The sequence below is a fragment of the Sylvia atricapilla genome, chromosome 11 (genome assembly GCF_009819655.1).
Source record: "Sylvia atricapilla isolate bSylAtr1 chromosome 11, bSylAtr1.pri, whole genome shotgun sequence".
In the NCBI taxonomy this organism is placed as follows: Eukaryota; Metazoa; Chordata; class Aves; order Passeriformes; family Sylviidae; genus Sylvia; species Sylvia atricapilla.
Genome location: NC_089150.1, coordinates 5,079,633 through 5,100,329, shown reverse-complemented (window position 1 = coordinate 5,100,329; position 20,697 = coordinate 5,079,633). Strand labels below are relative to the sequence as shown.

General features: G+C 46.3%; 1 protein-coding gene and 1 long non-coding RNA gene across 5 annotated transcripts in view; one reads left to right on the top strand and one right to left on the bottom strand.

Annotated features, from left to right (window-relative positions):
• LOC136366265 (uncharacterized) overlaps positions 1 to 20,697 on the top strand; it is a 302,489-nt gene that overhangs the window by 278,883 nt on the left and 2,909 nt on the right. The gene's annotated exons all lie outside the window — the stretch shown is intronic.
• Positions 6,963 to 20,697, bottom strand: part of FRMD4B (FERM domain containing 4B) — a 79,244-nt gene continuing 65,509 nt past the window's right edge. For all 4 annotated transcript variants that reach the window (XM_066327208.1, XM_066327211.1, XM_066327209.1 and 1 more), the window contains 11 exons: positions 20,512 to 20,650; positions 19,874 to 20,015; positions 19,594 to 19,727; positions 19,387 to 19,506; positions 17,924 to 18,152; positions 15,171 to 15,227; positions 13,585 to 13,732; positions 12,328 to 12,453; positions 10,863 to 11,668; positions 10,161 to 10,293; positions 6,963 to 8,691 (listed from right to left, as the gene is read on the bottom strand). In XM_066327208.1, coding sequence (XP_066183305.1) covers positions 8,571 to 8,691; positions 10,161 to 10,293; positions 10,863 to 11,668; positions 12,328 to 12,453; positions 13,585 to 13,732; positions 15,171 to 15,227; positions 17,924 to 18,152; positions 19,387 to 19,506; positions 19,594 to 19,727; positions 19,874 to 20,015; positions 20,512 to 20,650 — 2,155 coding nt within the window. In that variant the 3' untranslated portion in view covers positions 6,963 to 8,570. The remainder of the gene's footprint in view (positions 8,692 to 10,160; positions 10,294 to 10,862; positions 11,669 to 12,327; positions 12,454 to 13,584; positions 13,733 to 15,170; positions 15,228 to 17,923; positions 18,153 to 19,386; positions 19,507 to 19,593; positions 19,728 to 19,873; positions 20,016 to 20,511; positions 20,651 to 20,697) is intronic.

Here is a 20,697-nt window from a genome sequence, read left to right as displayed (position 1 = left end):
GAAAACCACTTTTTCTCTTAAGCAGAAATATATCACTTGTCAATGCCACGATTAGGAAACACTATCCTGGGAATGATGCCTTCTCCATCAGATGCAGAGCAAAGGGCTGCCTGGTGACACCTCTCCTGGTGACACAGGTGCTAATCCCACAGATTTCAGAGGTGGGTATCATATTTTGCCTACTTCAGGTCTCTCCTCCATAAATTATGTTTCCAGGATGTACTTCCTTTCCTAACACACTGCTTAGTGTTTTGGTGTTCTGGTAACAGCACATTAGAGCAACAAACAACACCCTTGAGGTGAGGACACGCTCACGGTGGGTCTAAAACACTTTTCCAAGTCTAAACTGCCATCTTCTTCCCCAGAACATTTGTTGGTGTTCCCCCAGAGCTTTCCAAAGCAATCACACATTTCTCAACCTTCATTAAGACAGGAAAGCCACTTCCACTGGTGACACTTGGTATTTCCACACCGATTTGACACTTGTTCAGGAATCCCTGGACTAACAAGCTGCTGCACGAGGTGCCCTGTTACCAGAGGACAGAGCTGTGCTGTGCCAGAGCTGCACTCAAAGCCCCAGCACAAGGCAGGAGGTACCTGCAGCAATCATAGAGCAATTCCTACAGGAAGTAGCAGCTCAAAATTCATGCTGAGTAGGTACCCAACAAGCATTAAACAAAAGCACTTTTGGTGCATGCTTGACAGAAGAAGAGGTCTGCCCTTAGTAATGAACCATTCTGACTCACTGCTCCCTGTTTGTAAGGCAGGTTCTCACACAAGGATGTGCTCTGGAATGAAACCCAGCCTCTCCTGCACGATTGCTTCACTTCGTTGATTTTTTTTTTCCTCATTTACACATTCTCTTAAAAAAATTCCAAGTTATCCCTCTTGAAAGACAAAAGGCTGACAAGTTCTTGACTTGAATATCAGGAAGGCCTGACCCCTGTGCCATCACTTGACACGAGGCAGCCCATGAACCCATGTTTCAAGTGCCTAAAACTGTTCTATTTTTAAGGTAATTGATGGGACACATGCTGTGGCGAAATATTGGAGAGCAATTTTTATAATGTTGGCTTTTTTTTTTTTTTTTTTTTTTTTTTTTTTTTTTTCTTATAAATCCCCCTCTATTACCAATCCTTGGCATTTCCAAGTGCAGCTGGAATGAGTCAGGGAATGTGCCCATGTAACATAACCTGGCATTAATTTTAAGAAACTCTTAGGCTGATGGGGGAGTCTAAAATTGACAATCAGTAGCATGCACCAAGCATGTCCAGCAATGCAGTGTAACCCAATACAGGGATTATAAAGGGTCAGATGATGGGATCTTAACAATAACAACCACTAAGGGACGGGAGCAGTCATAGAGAGACACCCTGTGGGAAAAACACCAAGGGGAAAAAAATCATCACCCACCACATCTCTAAACTCTTCCAGATACAAATATATCAGATTAAGTTTGCTGCTTAAATAGAGTAAGGACATCTGACTTTGGAAGTATTTGCCCAAGTCACTGGACAGGGAGCTGCAGAGTCAAACCCTGTGAGAAGCAGCTGGCACAGCAGTGGCTGGATCAGGGCAGCATGGAGCAGCAGGGATGGGAATACCAGCCCTCCACTGCTGCCCCAGCTCAACCAATCATCACATCTCACTGTGCTGAGATCTCTCATCATCTCCCATCATCACTGTGTTGATGCCTTGGAATTTCCTCTGCCTTTAGAGAAGCAAGCAGAGCTGCATCTCCTGTTTCAGTGAGACCTGGATGCTTTTAATTTGGCCCCTCCAAAAAAGAACTTGGTGATTTTTTAAATTTTTTTTTAAGTTTCCATTTTTAGAGAAGTCTGAGAGCGGCTACAGTACCTACACAGTAGGAAACAACCTCTGTCATCATCCACCTTCTTGATTACAGGGAAAAGAAAACTTTAACAAGTGTAGGGAGAAAAGTGGAGCCTGGAGAAGACTTTGGCTCATGACAGAAATCAAGAACAGAACATTTCAGCCTGGAGCAGGGCACTGACCACTCACAGTGGCCTGTCCAAAGCAATCCTGTAGGGAAATGCATTGGCAAGTCAGATGTGTATGCCTTGGTTTGTATCAAAAAGGGTTAAAATAATCAGCAGATGGGTTTCTAAAAAACTTTAACCATTTAAAACCATTTTAAAAACTACCAAAACTCCCATGATTTTGGGTAGGAGACAGCCCCACCTATGAATGTTGACACTGAGATTTTGTTGGTGGGGGTCTGGAGATGACACAAAAGGCAACTGAGCTGCTCCTGGCAGCCTGAGCTGACCCAGGACAAACCTTTGCCTCATCCACAGCCAAAACCTGTTCCAAATCTGACCCCCTAAGACTGACTTTCTGCGCTTGCTTACCACTGAACAACATTATACCTCCCCTGCCAACTCCCAGCTCTTTTTTTTACTGACCACATTCTAAAGTGGCTGGAGCAGCATCCCCAGCGCAGCCAGGGGGGCTGCACCATGTTCAGTTACACAGAGCAGTTCTGTGGCTACAGGAGAGAGTTTCTGCTCCCAGATACCATTTATAGCACAAACATGGGCAAAATGCTGAAACACTCAGCAGTAGTTTCTGCTAACTTGGTATTTTCCTTGCCCAGCTTGTTATTTTTTTGACCTTGCTAAAGCATTTCTAAATACCTAAATGTTTTCATCCCTGGGTGGTGGTTTGTTACCTCTTCTTCCCAAAGCACAGTACAAACAGCTGCCAGGAGTAGAAAACCAGCCTGTGGTGAATAAAAACAGGTCTGTGAGAGACCGTGAGTAATTTTGTTATTTTATGGGGAGTGGGCAATTCAGGATGTTTGTTATCTGACCACGACTTCAGGGAGTGAGCTACAGCTCTACCTGGGACTTTCCATCAATGGGCAAACGCAAAAGGTGCCCTGAGCTGCCTCAGTGTGGCTTCACCTGCTTTGGGACAGAGCTGAGGCTGGTTATGGCCATCAAAATGGGACATTAACCCCTGCACCAGGGACTGCCAGGGGACTGAGACCCTGGGGCAGCACTGGCTCCTGTCTGATGGGCACAGCTTGCCCAGACACAAGGCAAACACGGTGCTGGATCTCACACTACCCATGGGCATTTACCCAAATGTTTACTACTATTAACAGAGGGCTTGTTATTGCAGATCTGTGTGCAAAACAGGCTCAGAGATTCAATACTTGCATCAGAAATGCAAGCTCAGACTTTGAGAGAAGACATTAATCTCCTTGAAAGCTGCGTAAGAACCCATCTGTGACAGCATGTGCAATTCAGCAATTATTTACTGCTAACTCTACCTTTATTCCTAGGATTTATCTGTGCTCTGGGTTTGCAGGGCAGAACAGAGTGACAAAAGCCTCACGCTAAAACCAGTGGCCAGAGTTAAATGTTAAAATGTACCTTCGCTTTTTAGGCTAAATCTATATTTTCACTCCCAGTGTTGCCTGGCTGCACCATTAAATCAGAACTGCAGTAACACGATGTCAAGGATTCTTCAACAAGCAACATCAAAACCTTTGCAAGGTGCAATCACCTCCACATTTCTCTGGAACACTGAATTCAGCCCAAGCAGATCAGATGAGAAACAGAGTCATCTGAGGAAATAATGTCACCCTGCACATTGAAATAGGCTGTATCCTTCTTTTACAGCATCCAAACCTATCACAGCCTCTCACCTCACATCCTCCTGCCACCAAAACGTGCCCACAGGCAGTGATGCTGCAAAGCCACATGGCCACCTCCTTCTGTACACATGGGGCACGTCCTTCCCTAACCTCAGCCTGTCAACAGGTGGAAGGATTTCTTCTAGAGTTACTCCAGCTGAGCCCTGGCTGGCTGCAAACTCCTCTCCATCTGCAGCTCTTTGATGGCACTCTAATGATTAAATATAAATTGAGAGTCCTTCCTGCTGTGCTGGAATGGGGCAGGAGATGTCCAGGGAGGCAGAGCACATCCCTCTGCAGCCAAGGACTTGCTGAAGGATTTATGGTGATTCCCTTCATCATAAGGGACAGACAGGGATAACGAAGCTGGATGGATGGCAAGGAGCTGCTTCTTGTTCAAAGTCTTGCTTCTCTGTCATTAAGGCCCTGACCTTTGTGCCATGTGTCCTCCTGGGCTACCAGCATTGATCATAACTCATGCTGCCCCTTCTTCCAGTGTGGAGAGAATGGCTCATCAGGCTTCACTTGCTCCATCAGAGCACAGGGTAAAAAGGTTTGATGATAAATCCTGCCCTGGGAGAGATTTCACTGAGAGAGATTTCACTGTGTGAGGCCCTGCAGTAGCTGAGACTGTCAGTTTTATACCTTAGAAATTTATAAAATATGACAGAAATGTACAAAGGAGATGGAAGAATAGTTTAGAATGCAGAAATCTTCCTACAAGCAGTGTGAACACACCCAGACAGTGCCAGGCAAGCACAGGGAGCTTCTCCCCAGGCTCAGGAGCAGCTCTCCTGCAATGATCCCAAAGCCCAGAAGATGGAGCAAACCTTCAGCCTTTACAGCATTTCCTACACACATTCTGGGACGGGCTGGGTCACGGTGGAGACTTCTCACCCACCCAGGAGCTGCAAACGTTGCTGCTGCATTCTTCACACTTCAGCTGAGCAAGTGCAAGATCATAAATGAGAAGTCAGCAGACACCTGCAAGAGTCACATCTCGAGTCACCTTGGCCAAAAAGTTTCACATAAGTATAGTCAGGTGGATTTTAAAGGTAAGTGAACTTAAAAGATTTTCCTGTGTTGGGGAAGGAGCTCCTGGCCTGAGCCTCATCCCTCCTGGTCCCTGCACTGGAGGAATGTCCAACACCAGCCTCCCACGGGGCTCGTGGCAACTCCCAGCAGTGTTTGTCCTCCGGTATCTCAGAGTATTTTTGTTCAAAACAGCAGAGAAAAAGCAGACAGCAATTAAAAATATCAGGCATGGCTTATTTTAGCTCAGTGCCCAAATTCCTTTTTAAGGATTCCTGGCAAGGACTAGGTCTTTTTTTTAACTAAAAGCCCTCAGAAACACTCCACAGATTTAAGTGGGGTTTTATTTCCCCTCCACACTCCCATCAGCAGCGACTACCTTCTGATGAGAGAGAAGTTTGTAAAATCAAACCCTGTGGGTCTGGTGTTTCACCTTGGTCACCTCTTGGCTTTGTTCTGATATCACCAAATAAGAATTTCTACATATTTCTTCATACTGGAATGGTCAGGAGGGATTTCAGAGGAGGACAAGAAGCAGGAAGGCTCCTCTCTTCAACTCTGCTATCAGGCACTAGATGTCCTCAGTTATCCTGGTGAGGCAGGCTGTGGTTAAACAGCAACACAGATGAGATAGGAATTCAAACAAAGCACAGGCAATTTGTATTTCAGCTGCGAACAAATAAGATAATGATGACAACTATGTCTTTATTACCTCCTCAGCTGCATTATACAGACTGGTCTCTGAACAGCTGTACATCTGCATCAAAACATCACTCCAGAAACACAACAAAACAAGCTGGAAATCTGCCAAGGGCAAAGTTAAAGGTGCTGGGGAACAACTGGCAACAACTGGGTGCAGCAGCAGCTCATTTGATAGGCAGGATAGTCCCTTTCTTTCTCCATGCCACCCAAGACTGACCCTAAGCAACATCTGAGAAAAGAAAAGTTGGATATTCTTATTCTCGTCTTCTGGGCCTCCTTCCTCACTCTGTACTTCCACCCTTCATAGAAGTTCCTAAAACAAAACCCTTGCAGAGCCAGGCATGTGGAGAATGACAAGTGGGGCTCAAGAGCTACAGCTCCACTTCAATTCCCAGTTCCTCTGCTCAGCTCTTGCTAACTGGAAACCACAACCAGGCTCTGAACTCTGGCTTTATACACAATAGCCCCAAACACAGACCACCCTCAACCCAAACTCACCTCAAATTCCCATCTTCTCAACAACTTCATCCAAAATCACCCTGGTTCTGTCCCAGGAAGTTGGGAGGCCAGGCTGAGAACCAGCTTTGTGCCAACACGGATTTGTTGGGCTGAGCTAAATCCTGAACGCTGATGGGAAAGCCAACACAAAACTCCGTGGCTACAGCATTAAAATAAAGGAATGAAAACAAAACTTTAAAGGGGATACAGGCCTTGTACACATCTTATTTCCTTTTTGTAGGAAAAGCTTTTTGAGTGTTGATTCCACAAGCTGTGGGTAAGGAACTGGGACCACTCAGCCTCCTGCTCAAAGCACTGGTGGTTTGCAGCAGCAGGGAGCAGCTGATGTAGGAAGGAATTGCCAGCAGACAAACTTCAAATGCTGCTTGGAGAAATGAAAAAGTGTCACGGGGGTAATTTTAATGGGCACAGCTGCAGGGTTTTTTAAACACTTATTTTCACCAGCAACCTGGAAATGAGAATAAAATTCAGTGGTGGTTGTGAAGTTTATGGACACCACAAAAAGTAGGGAATGCCAAATAACTCTGAAGAGAGCAAGACTGAATAATCTCAACTACTGGGAGATCAGGGTGCAGAAGCAGTTGCGCATCTGAAACCCAAGTCACTCTTACAGATAGGTGGGTGTCTCAAGGGGCACAAACTCCAAAGAGGACACAGCACATGAGCAACACAAACCCCAAAATCCACATTCCAAATGGGAAAGGCTGTGGCAATTCCTAGGTGCAAGGACAGATGAGCAAGAAGCATTTTCAACAACACAAGGACATCTCTGTGTCTGTATCACTGGAGGGATGCAGAGTGAGTCCAGCTTGGCTCCTCAGTACAGCTGATGGAGAAGCAGAAATTCTGATCTGATATTCTGGTATTTCGGGATCTCTGACCTGCCTGGGGCCAATCTTCCTTCAGAGGAGGCCACTGACCCTCTGCACTCCACCCAACACCACAGGCCAAAAGAAATCAGACCACGGTGATTTACCTCAAAGCCCTGAAATAACAAACACTGCACTTTCCCAAGCACTCAAGGAGAAACAGGAGGAATGCTGAAGTGGTTTTGGTAGCACACTTTTTAGTTTATTGACCTATACAAAATAATAGGTCTAAAAAATTCAGGAGTAGTAAAAGAATAAGCAAAAAGAGCTTTCGCATTTCTAGAAGGCTATACAAATATGCAAAACCAAGGAAATAAGTTATTTTTTATTTTGGTTTTTGTTCGTTTAATTCCAAATCGCGACTCTAATAATAGAAACAACTAAGTACCAGCTTAACAAGTGTGTCCTTCTGTATATATTACATGCTCTGGAATACTGGTAAAAAACGTCAAAAAAGTTCATCAGAAACCTTTCTATTCACAATATGAACAAGGAGTAACTAATCTTTTTGTATAAAAGAACAAAAGAGCACCATTTCTGGAATCCTGAAGCACAGTACAGCTGAGAAACGAGAGAGATATTACCGTATGCAGACGAGTCATCAGGAATCAGGCAGGATAACCCCGTGCCAATTTGTTCCTACAGATGGATGACCTGAGGTAGGTTTATCCCTCTTCAATCAAGACTGCAGTTGCATGGTTTTATCCCTACACAAATGGTTCTGTGAAATTGCTGCTCTGTCACTCAGTGACTCTGCAATGCACCTGGCAGTTCAGGTGGCAGGCGGTACAATCCTAATGCCCCTCATTTTAAGGCACCCACTTGACTGTTTTTGTGTTTGCATCCACCTTAAAATACTGGCCATTGCTACCAAATTGTTCCCTGGGGCTCCCCACTGTGGAGCTCGACCCACTGTGGCACAGCAACGTGTCACTGTCACCCGATGAATGGGGGTCACCGTGCAGCCACGGGGAAAATTTGCCTACTCCTGCACACAGTGAAGTTGTACCATGAAAAGGTCATTAAATGGGCCGTTATTAATTATGTTTTATCATGGGAAAAAAGAGCTCAAACTTTACTGCTTCTGTTTCTGAATCCACGACTACCTGCAGTTTTTACACGACGTTATGTGTCAGCGAATTTTTTCTTTCCAGAACTTGCTTGTGGTGCTAACAAACACTCTTAACAACACCCCAAAAACTGGACAGACTCATTCAAACCTCTATAATAAAAAAATTCCAGCCTTCCTTCAAGTAATGTTCCAATACTGATTCAGTCACTCTTTGCCTCACTCACACACACAGTATCTATCCTTCATAAGCCTATGAAACCTCTTCCAGATCCTCATAAGCCATGGCAGAATAAATTTTCATTTTCTCCTCTTCTTTCAGACATCAGACTTGTGCTCCTAGAATTCCTGGTTTTTCCATAAGAGTCTCCTTTTCACATTTTTTTGTTTTCTCTGAGGTTTGCCTTCAACACCTTGCAATCTTCCCAAAAAGTGCTTGCTGAATATAAATACTTCAACCGAGTGCTGCATCTGGTCATAGATGAACTGTGGCTCGCCCTGGCTCCCGTGGGCTGTAGGGATTCACAAAGTCGTGGCAAGACTCTGTCAGTTTGCTGCAGTCCCTCTTAGTGCTGAATTCCACCTTTCCCAGCAAAAACAAGCCTGCTCCCTCTTTTTTTTGTTCCTTTTGCAAGTTCCACCCGAGGTCCGCCCCGGGGCCGCGGCGTTTTTGTGCAAGGCACGCAGGGGTAGGAATGAGGGGCTTGCACAGGGGCTACACCAGTGTGCCAGGCTTGGAGTCCTCGTGCCAGTACAGCCTCTGCTCACTGCTGGGCAGCTCTTCCTCCAGGCCATCCTCCTCGTCACCACCCAGCTGGCTCTGCTCTGCGTACGTCCTGCAACACACACACGGCACCAGGGTCAGCTGAGGGTCTTCCTCTGGCCCCTAAATTCACACAGCTCCAAGATATGCTGGTTATTTTGAGTTTGCCTCCAAAGACAAACCCGTTTTTTGTGCTGTAAGCAGTAAAGCTGTGTGCAAGAGCTATCTCAGCTGCTCAGAATTGTCACAATATCACAGACTGGTTTGGCTTGGTGGGACCTGAAAGCTCATCTCGTTCCAGCATCCCCACCCTGGGCAGGGACACCTTCTACTACACCTCCAAGCCTCACCCAACCTGGCCTTGAGCTCTGTCAGAAGTGCTGGGTGTACTGATTGCTTATTTGCCATGATCACATTAAAGTAGAAAACAAAGCAGATGAACAATCAGACAAGTGATTCAGAATATGGAAAATTAATAGCTAATAAAGCTCATTTAAATAAAGTGCTAATACAAGCAGGATTTCCAAAGCTCAATTATAAGAAATTAAAAAAATTAGTAGAAACAGTATTTTTAAACACTGTTGCCATAGATATCTCAGATCACTTCACTAAAACAGCCCATAGCACTTAGCTTAGAAAAAAAAAAAGGATCTAGCAGCAGCTTTTATGTATTCCCTTACACTTTCATTTATTTTAAAACAAACAAAATTAAAAATTCAGTATTTTCACACAAGTCGGTCTGGCAGCAAGCACAAACTGCAACCCACAAAGCAGGAGGCACACACGTGGGGTACTTACTACACTGAGCATAAGTGTCTTTAAATGTGATGGCATTTGTGGGGGCAGAGTCATTCCCCGGGGCAGGAGTTTCCTGTCCTCACAGCCAAGCATTCTGCAGTGAGGGGGACACATCAAAAATGCCATGCAGAAGCAGCAAGAGCTGCAGCATTTCCTGCAAGGAGCAAGCAGACCCTGGGCTCTCTGCAGCCCTTGGGAAAGCCCCCACAAGCAGGGGTATCTGCAAACAGCAGCACAGCCCCCCATGGCTGCCAGGTTCAGCTCTGCCAAGGGAAATGCACTTGGCAGAGGTGCGACCATGTCAGACATGAGGCTGAAGGTGTTTCCTTGCCTTGTTTTATCAGCACAAGCACTACAGCTTCAGAAACCAAACAGGGCTGTGTCCTGTGAAACTGCTGATGGGGTCCAGGAGAACTGGGCTCACTGTGAGCTCTGCCTACAACACTGCCCAGAGCATCACAGCTACCAGGGAGTGCAGGAGGTTTGATTGTCCAGCACCAGCCACAGGAAAAAGTTGTGCAATCAACGAGTTCACCCTTCACTACAACTGCTCCCCCTTCTCTCAGTGCTGGGGTACAGTCAGTGGTGCTACAGCTCCACACAGAAAACCTGCTCTCACAACATCAATTTTACAAGTACTCTTCACCCTGGCTCTTAGAAATCAAGCTTGATTTGCTCAGAAGTTTTTTAAGAGCCTGTGACATGCAGGAGGAAGGGCAGAAAATCTTCATATATTCTACTCACCTGCTCTGCAAAGGAAGGTTGCCATAAACATTCCCGTAACAGCTGGCGTAGGAGGAATGAGACAACGTATCATAGTCTGAAAGTCCCAGTGCAAGGGGGTTTCTCCAGTTCCCAGCAGTGTTTGTGGAAGATGCTGGAAATTTAAAAAAGGATTACAACAAATTAGACCTTTCTTCAGCTGAGGCAAACAAGACAATTCTCATCAGCGATCTCTATGCGGTTTTGCAGGACACAGGCAGACAATACAAACACAAAATATCATTTACAAGCCCTGCAGGGAGGCAAGCACTGTGCAGGTGATATTCTGGAGCTTTTAGAGCACTTTATGACACATTCAATGATGCTCATTGGACTGTATTTTGGAAGCCACAGCAGTCACTGCATTTACAAGGTGTGAAGCTTTGTACACTGCTTCTAGTTGCTAAACACACCTGTCTGAAACTCAAATGCTTGTCCTTCTCTGGGTTACTGTGCTTACACAAAGAGCAAAAGGCTGTTTTACCCTTAGGAGAAGGTAACAAGCCAGGCTTTCCTTTCAAGAGCAGACCAAAACCCTACTTGGTTCCTCATCCATCTTTCAGGACAGAGCTCTGGCCCGGCTTCCACTCTGCTACTTCACTGAGGCAGTGACAAGGGGCAGGACTGACGGCACAGCAGGGACTCACAGAAACACCCGGCACAGAGGAAGACAAAGAGCATTACCCGAAGAGAAAGACGACACCCGACTGCTGGGCGAGCACGGCGTCTGCAGCCCAGCAAAGCCCAAACTCCTCTGAGATCCTCTGTCAGGCTCCAAGCCCGCCTGCAGGCTGTGACCCTGCTCCTTCTGGCTGGAGGCACGCTGGTACCAGCCACGGAGGTGCTCCGCTACTAAGGCCTTGTGAATGTTTTTGGTTATGTGCTCCGTTTTAGCCACCTGCTTCCTGGGGAGCCTCAGGGTGGCGTAGGGGTTGTGGGGAACCCTGTCCACCTCGTCCTCGTGGTAGGAGCGGAATTCCCGGTACCGCTCGTACCCGTAATGCGCCGAGGAGCGGTAGGAGGGGTTGACACTGTACTGCCCCTCCGTGTCACTCTCATAAACGTATCCTCCGTTGTAGTAAACATCGGGTTCGGTGTACGGGGAGTATCCAGAGATATAGTAATTAGAGGAAGGCTGCTCCTGGTTTTTGTGGAAGACGCCACTGCGGGCGTCCTTGTGGGCCAGGTTTGGCATGCTCCCTGAGCTGGCGGCAGAAATGTTGTGTTTCTTCGACCGTCTGCGGCCCCTGGTCCTGTTGTCCAGCGTCTGAGTGGTGTAATAAGGGTTGGGAGTGGGTGTCACACAGTAATACTCCGTGCTTGACTGGCTGGTGTAGGACGACCCGTCGTCCAGGATCTCTGTGCTGCTGCTCCGTTGGGATTTGGAGAGGGAGAAGGCTGTCTTTTCGGCAGGAGCCTCGGACAGCAGGTGGGTCTGGGATTCCAGACTTCCGCTGCGCTGCCGGCAGTGGTGTGGGGAAACATCTGGCCTAGAACAACACAGATGTTTGGCTGGTTAAAGGCAGTCTCACGCAAACATACACACAGAGCTGGGGAGAGCACACACGGACAGGTCACCTGCCTCCTCAGTCCAAGCACAACACAAATCCTGCCTTATCTTTCCACACAGAGTATTTGCAATGCACAGAACTCGGTTTGGCTGAATTCTGTACCGGCTGCAACAGCAGGACATCTCCCATATAACAATCTGTCAGAGTGAGCAAGGTTAATCTGTGACAGGGGCACACAGAGCTAAGGTCACAAATGCACATTTGGTAATGATTTATGAGAGGGCTCCCTCAGCTTTTAGAAAGGTAAAGCCTACAGAAGCTTGGAGCAGAACATGGAAAGATGGGCTTCCTTTGGATCTGTCTCTCCAGGGCTGCACTACCCCAACCAAACAAACCTTCAGCTCTTGATAACATTTTAAGATCCTTAGCATCTCCCCTCCTGCAGCATGGCTTGTCAGCTAACAGCACAGGTGAGCTCATATCCACACCTTGGCTTCCCACAGCAATGGCTCTAACCAACATTTAGAGAGCCTATGACCGCACTGTGGGAAAACCACACACCAAACCACCCTGTGCCCTCTCGACACCGTTTTCTTTCACCCTTGTGCCTGCCCAGGTGTAAAGCAGAGGTCCCTTACTGCAGGTGGCTGCTGCTGTAGGCGTTGCGTGTGAGCACGGGGGTGGTGGGCATGCTCCTCCCGCCGCGGGGCTGCGCCGGCCGCTCCAGCGTCCGGAAAGGGCTGCTGTGCGTGGAGAGCACGTCCCTGCAGCAAAGGAGACAAGCCCCGTGAGCTTACACATCACACAAGGCACAGCACACACCCGCCACGGGCACCCCAAGTCACGGGAAACAAAAGGAAGGGCGGAGCGAACGTAAGGATGGGTGAAAAAACAGGAGTTGTTAAATGGGAAGAAGAATTCGGCCCCTTCCTGTGGTTGAAGGGAAGTCTTCACAGGATGACCAGCTGCTGCCAAAGGACAGAACCATCAAGGAGAGACAGAACACGTAACAGAGAAGCAAATAAATGAGGTTTTCAAATGAAGCACATCACAGCTGAATGGGTGCATATGGCTGTAATTTGACTTCTGAACTTCATATGGAGGAGCGTTCTGCTTATCTTGAGGGACAGATGAGGAAAAAAAGCAAAGATATGGCATTGCTCAAAACTCTAAAAGGTTGTTAAGCGTGCCTTTAACAGCCTGCTCACACAAAGACAGTGCAAGAAATCTCAGAATCAGTGGGAATCCCTACACTAGTAACAGCTGCTAGCACCAGACCTGACACGATCACACACAACATGATCACACAATCATCTGCACGCCTGCTGCTATTGATGTGCTCCATGGAGGTATTCTAGCTCAGAAAGTGCCCAAATCCCATAGATACACACAGCTGGCACTAATGATGGAAGCTGGCTGAATCCCAGCAGCTCTGCTTGTGAACAGAACTCTCCATCAGGCCTTAGGTGAATTATGTCTGCTTTGACAATGCACCTGCTGAAATACTGATACCATCAGGAGGGATGGGAAGGGTTTGGTGCTGCCTGAATCCACTAAGCACAGCCATCAGGAAAATGACAAGTTGTTAAATTAACACTGAAAAGAACCAGAAACTGACACAAAGAATGACAGCAGTGGTAGGCACGACCAACTCCTTAAACACAGCCCTTGCTATTGAATTTCTCACCCATCTCAAATCTCTTCACAAAAACTACACTCATCTTTGGCTTGAGATACTGTGCCAACTACTTATACACACTTTCGTTCCTAACCAGGAAATTCAGCTCCCATCACCAAATGCTGTAAAGCCAGAAGAGCATGGAGGCAGTGGGCTCTGCTGGGATGCTCAGCAGGGCAGGATGGAGCTCATGCCAGCAGCAGTGAGATGTGCCTACCTGGAGTGTCTGCTTTCCAAGAGCTGCTCGTTTATGGATGACTTCCTGAGATGAATTCTCTCCACCCCAAGGGACTTTGGTGGAGGAAGTCTTGGAGAAAGCTGTGCAGAGCCGGGTCTCTGTGCTGCTGCAGGAAGTGATTCACTGACTGTCAGAAAGGAATATGCATTTTGTTAGAGCAAACTCTGTGATATTTCTGCCCTGTGTGCAAATCTGTGGCCCCTAGGGAGAAGCACTCTGCAGTACAGAGACAATGACAGGAGCTGAGGAGCTAGACAAGATTTCCTGCCTGCACTGAGCTCTCTCCACACAGACAGGACATCGTGGAAGCTCCTCCAGATCCCAGCAACATCATCTCCTATGGAGACTACACCCAGCCTGGGGCTGTGCCAGATCACAGAATGGAACTTCCTGGGAAAACATCTGTTTGCAGAGCAATCCTTTCCTGAGCCAAGCAGACAAGCCCAGCCTCTGCAAAGGCCAGCTCCTCTCCCTCATCTTCCAGCTGTCGAAAATGACATTTTAAGAATTATTTTTGAAATACAACCTAAAAGGGACTGACTTCAAAAGCAATTGAATGAGCAAAGACAACTGACAGACACATTTGGCTCAAGGCAATTGGGAAGATGCTGGTTTGATCCTTGTTCTCTCTTTGCTCAGGGCACAACCAGGTCCCGACAGAGCCAACAGGAAACTCCAACTAACACATATAAATGCAGGAGCAGCATCACAGAGAACATGTTCACAAGCCTGGCTCTAGCTCTACTTGAAAAAGCAGCAATCAGGTGTAAATCCACTTTACAGCACCACCTGGTTTCTACAAGTCTAAAACTGGGACAAAGAGAGATCAGAATCAGGCCCGAACTGAAAAGTAAGTAATAATTTAGATAATGTTTGTCCCCAAATGACGATTATCCAGTTTAAGGGAGAGGCAGGCCAAGTCCTTTGCACCTTGTGGAACAGGGTGTGAGTGTGTCTGTGGGTGTGTGTGTGAAATGAGTAAGCTGAGCAAACACCAACCCATGCAAGATGCAAGCTCACTAGGGAACAGATAAACGTAAATAGAGCATTAATGTCTGTGACTATTCCACCTTTCTCTAAGTTTTATGGTGGCTGTGAACACAGAAGGGCTGGGCCAATTCTCCCAATTTGTAAGTCCTTCAGTTCTAAGCCAGGCCCGAGGGACAATGTATTTGCCACCCAGCGTCCTTGGTTTGAGGTTGGTCATGTTAAAACCAACTTCCTTCTCTAAAGATGACTCAGGTCAGCTCACAGAGCAGAAACTTTCAATAACTAACCCATTAAGAGGAAAGACATTCCTGAGTATCTATTTCTCCCTCTGCTATAAAGTAATTTGTCATCAAAAGCCACCAAAATTACAGAATCATATAATGGCTTGTACTGGAAGAGACCTTAAAGCTCATCTCATTCCAACTCCCTCTTCCTCTAAAAGGTTTTGCTCAAAGCCCTGTCCAGCCTGGCCCTGAGCACTTCCAGGGATAGGACATGCTAAAGGACATTAAGTCAAAGAAATATATCTGAATGGACAAACTTCTTGAGGCAAAAAAAAAGGATAAGCATCATACCATCATCATAGGTGGTTGTGTCTGACAAGGAGCTGCTCTCGGATGGAATTATATCATCTGTGAATAAAAAACAAACACCTTAAGCATAAAAGAGCCAACATCAACTTACAAATATCTTAATATAGTTTATTTTCTAGAGTTTCAGAGCCAGCTGATACTTGTAACACTGCAATCCATATTCTTTAGCCCCCACAGCCTGAAGACACTCCTGGTACATCAACGCTCTGTGTGTTCACTGCAGTTCAGCAAGCAACCCAGGTAATTATCAAAAGAGATTTTTTTATTTATTTCTTTTTAATCTGCAGCAGGAATCAGGCCAAGATTTACAAAGGTGTTTTCCACCCCACTTCCAACAGATCTCACAGGGTGTTTTGGTGGTTCAGTAGGTGTCAGGAGCCTACACAGGCATGTAGATCTTGGCTGTTAGCAGCTCATCTCCTCTAGGTACACCTGAAACCCCACCAGGTAGATACAAAAAAAGCCTTGTAAAATTTGGCATTCACTTCTGAATGTTTCATCAGCATCCAGATCCTGTTTCAATTAAATTAAGATCAATCCAGAATAATTCCACTGATTTCCATCAAGGTATTGCAAATTCCAACAACACCGAAAACAGGAACTGTTCCATATGAATTTTTTATTTCTTCTACTTTTTTTTTTTATAATTTATTTATTTATTCACAGCACTTCACTTTGCCTGTCTCACCTTGATGCTACACACTGAGAAACAGCCTGTCCTTGCCCAGGTTTGGAGCAGCAGAGAAATGAGGCTGAACTAGAGATAATTAACCCAGGGACAGCTCAATCCCTAGGCTGTTTCTGGCAAGACATGGCACCGGTGGGGTGAAAAATCTCCATGAACCTTCAAGCATGAGAGAAAGGAAGCAGTAAAAACGACAGTGGCAGCCACTTTGTGTGTGACACCTGTCTGTGCCCTCAGCCACCACGAGCACATGCAATGCACGCTGCTCCTGCTGTCACAATTTGCTGCCAGGGAAGGTCTGGTTACAAGAATGTACTAAACAGAGCAGCTGTTCAAGAACAGCAAAAATCAGGACTGGCCCCTGCCCTGGGGGGAGACTTGTCAGACCACCGAGGATGGGCTGCAGCTCTGCTTGCAACCTGACACTGGGAAAAAGCTCCAGGGGAGCTGATTCATGTGGATTTGACCACGGGTGGTAAAGCATGGAACTGGGCCCAGTGCGGGGAGGAACAAAGGCTGCTGAGGAAAAGAAAAAAGCCAGCCTAAAGCTACAGTGCTGGATTCAGGGGGGTGTGCAATGCTGACAGATTCAGATATGGTGACACATCTGAAAATTTATGTCCCAGGTCTGTGCAAATCCCTGAAAAGGAGGAAGAAACTCTGGGATAGAGAGGGAGGAAAGACAAAGTGGAACAAGGAAAGCAGTCCAGTATGTCCTTCACCTCCTATCCCTTGGGGCTGGGATGGAAATAGCTATGGTTTGATTCAATAAATCAATGGCACTATTTAACATACTACTTCCAACAAATCATTCCCCAGATTCCCAGACACAAGTGACTCATCACTGCTCAGCCTCCTGAAACCCAGACCCGGAGCTCGAGAGCACCGCTGGTGATGGTGACAAGGTCACACATAAAATCAATTACTGAAGCAGGTGACAGCTCTGCTTCAGGTGAACAAATACACACTACAGGGTGAGAGCCTGGGACTGGAAGGGAATGCAGCTGCTAATGGCTGGCTTGGACAACAGGGCAAGAAACTGCCAGCATCAAACAAGAGGCTGAACTAGAAATAATTCAATAATAGAGTGCCTGTAGATGGATGGATGGATCTCTCTGCTCACCAGCCTTCCTGCCCATTCCCACACAGCAGGTGCCCCAGGTAAGACAGGACCTTCCACAATCAGTATCCAGACTGGTGAGCAAGAGACTGGAAAAACAGATGTTTCCCTCCCTTCTGTCAATCAGGAACAAGCTAGGCCACATTAAATACCAATCATCAGCCTTTCAGAATAATCACTTTGTGATGATGGATAGCCCAGTGATGCCCTGTCTGGTGTGTCAGGGCTAAGGATCCAAAACTCCTTCAGTTGGCTTGGATACTTACAGGTATAATTCATATATTATCCTATGGAGCAGCAAGAATCTCACTTCCCTCAGAAGAATCACATTCTCAGAACAGAGAGGCCATGAGTATCTGCTTTTATTGTTCTCATCAGTGCCAAATGGATTCAGTCAAAAATCTGTTTGCTAATAATTGCATTCATAAGCTCCTGACTTCACTTGTGACTCCCTGGAAATCAGGAATTTTGAACCAGGAAGCAATGTCTTTAATCCTTATTTCCTCAATCCTGCAGGAAAACCTGCCTGCTCTACTTCTGCCAGAACTGAAGCACCACAGGATGGACAGGGGAGAGATGCTGCATGTGGCACCTCGGATGTACAACTAAATCCAACACACCAGGAATTCAGGCACCAGAAAAGCCTCATCCAAGGTGCTGCTGCCAGCCTTTTTGTGCACAGCACCTTCAGCCCATATCTGGTGCTGGAACTTGTCTGTGCCTCCTCCTAAAGCTGCAGCCTACTCTGCCCCCAGCCTACAGCAGGGCACTGACTGTATCAGATGCAGCAGTTTCATATTTTTTTTTTTCTTATTTAACTGCCTTGGAGAAGATAAAAACCATATAGAGAAGAGGTAAACCAAGTTTCTAAGTAAGCCAAACTGCTCTTTTCCCCTTCCTGTTTCCATCAGAACCGGGGAATTCTCTCACCTGGTAGAGCCAGAGTTGATTTCTGGGTTGGTTTTTTGCCACACTTGATTCTGTATTCATTTATGGAGTTTTCTATCTCTTGCAGCTTTTTTACAGCATCAGCATACTCTTGCTTTCTTTTCTTCTTCACGTTTTTGCAGAGGTCTGGCTCGCTGGCAAGTTTCTTTGCAGCTTCCACCAGCTTTTGGTGTATGATAAAGTTGCTCTCCAAGTCCTGCAAAGTAGGATCCTGAAAATTTGTGAGATGAGTTATTTGCTTGTACTCCAGAGAGAAATTATCAATGAAAGTCATTAAAAAGAAGAACTATTTTTGTGGTGATGAAGTGAAATCTTGAGCACAAAATACAAAAATACCACAGTTCATACAAAGACAATCTCAGCATATGAAAGTCTTAGATCTTATTTCTGGCTAGGCTACAATTTTGGGATCTCTTGGGTAAGGTCCAAAGTTCTGAAACTCAGGTGACATAACACAGGCTCTTAAATTCAGGTTTAGGCTGCTAAACCTCCTGCTATGAGTCCAACCCTCTGTTCAAAATCTCTCTCTACTTCAGAGAAAATAAAAATGGAAATTGGTATCACCATACCTACGTAAGAGGGAGTTTCAGGCTTTAATTAATTGTTTGTAAACTACTTTGAGAAGCTCAGATGAAAGGCACTGCAGAAGTGCTAAGCAACACATTATTAAATCTGGTCAGCAGGATTTTGGTTTAATAGCATTTAAGCAGTCCACAAAATCACTTTGCTGCAGACAAGGAGCACACCAGCCCTGTGAGGCAGGGCAGTGAGTTTCTGGTGAAAGACAGATGCCAAGTGCCCAACACCTACTAGGATGATACAGCTTGTCAACAAATCTCAAAAGGAATGAGGGGGAATGGAGTGAATCCAGAAACTGCAAACATCTGAATTACCATATCTCTCGAGTCAGTCTCTGCCAGCAAAGTTCATTTTAGTTTCTTGAGCAACACAGGGAGGTTTTACTCAGGTGGAACCTTCATTAAGCCACAGGTAGAACTCCTCCTCCTGTCACCTGTCACACAACTATGCTCACAGGCAGCTGATTTTGCAAGGGGGACAGTGCACACCCCTGCCACGTTCTGGGCTCAAACAACATCCCAACATGACGCAAGTCAATGCTCCAGAAAAGCTCAGAGCCACGGGCTGCCAAATGCCATTATGCACCTGATCTTCTCTAATTAGCAGCAAAATATCCATTAAAATTCATGCAAATCAGGGGTTCAGGCCAGATGAGCTTAAGGCCTTTAGAAACAGCCAATTTCCTGGCCGGTTCAAAGCGTGGCCGAAAGAAGGGCAGAACCCATGGAAATTTCCCACTCCACACAAGCAACTGTCCCAGCTGCCTCCTCTTAAAACACCCAGGGGAAGGTGGATTATCTACAAGTGGCTTTGGCCACTGGTGTGGCCACCCCAGCCCTGCTGTGCCAACAAGCTGCCACACTCACCTCCTCACTGGGGAGCAGGTTGTCATCCAGCTTGAACGCCGTGCCAACACGCCTTCTCACCTGGGGAGGCTCCTCCCCAGCACCCAGAGGATACTCCTTGGGCATCTTGCCTGTCAGCTCCTGGGGAAGAGAGAGGGCTCCAGGTAAGGCCCAGTGGGGGAAAAGGGCTCCCACCTGCCCAGCCCCAGTGTGAGGTGCAGCTCTCACCGCTTCTCGCAGGCAGATTTTCTTCAGCTCCTCAACTTTCTGAAGCAGTTTTTCCTGAAGGAGTTTCTCTTTCTTCTTTAGTTCCATAATCTTCTCCTTCTTTTGCTCTTCACTGACCTCTGAATCCTGAGAGCCTGGAAAACACACTCTGTATCAGGGGATTTCTCAGTAAAATTTCTGTAAGTAAACTTTTTATTGTCTGGTATTTTATTGCCATTTCCCTTTTATTAAACACAAGCCCCATTATACTTGGCTACTTCACATTTAAGTGCAGTATTACCTGATGAGATCAAACTGCCATTGCTGGCCATAATAAGCTGGTTCTTGGCCTCCAAAGTCACCAGCTTTGATACTTTTGGTGTTCCCATCTCTGTCAGATCCATGGCGATATCATCCAAACTTCTGGCTGATGGAATTTTTGCCTGAAGGAGTTTAAAAAAAAAAAAAAAAACCAGCCTCATTGAGTTACCTCTAATTAACTTCAGAACACATCACAGAAGGTGACATTTCACACCTCATCTCCCACAAAATTAAGGGCTAAAGCAACAGGTGACTTGCAGTAATACAAGGGCTGTTTGGCATTCCTTTTCCCTCTCCCCCAAAACCTGAACCATCTCCCAGCTCAAAATCTCTGCAGCTTTCAAAACAAACACAGGAAAGCAGACAACAGGAAAGGCAGATTAGACACCCAGACATGGGAATTCCCACTTCCTTGATTACACTTCCATAGGCCTTCAGTGCAGGCAGGCTAAAATGGATGGAATAACAGTACTGCCACTAATAGACTGCTCAAAAAGCTGACAAAAACAATTGTAGTTTTTCTCTGGAGAGCAGTTCATCCGTGGAAAAACACATACTGAAGGATATACAGGAAAGGTGTTGAAACCCATGCTTGCAGTAAAATGCCTTATAACTTACTTTGCTTTGCTTCCTGTCCAAGTAGAACTGGTGCTGACTGATTGCCATCACCCAGATGGACTTGATCAGGGAAGTGTTTGCATACCAGGTCTGCACCACCAGCCCGCTCTGACCAAAGGTCCTTCTTGACACTGAAATTCTGAGGAGGTGAAAAGAAATGCAATTTCAAGACAGGTCTCTGAGGTT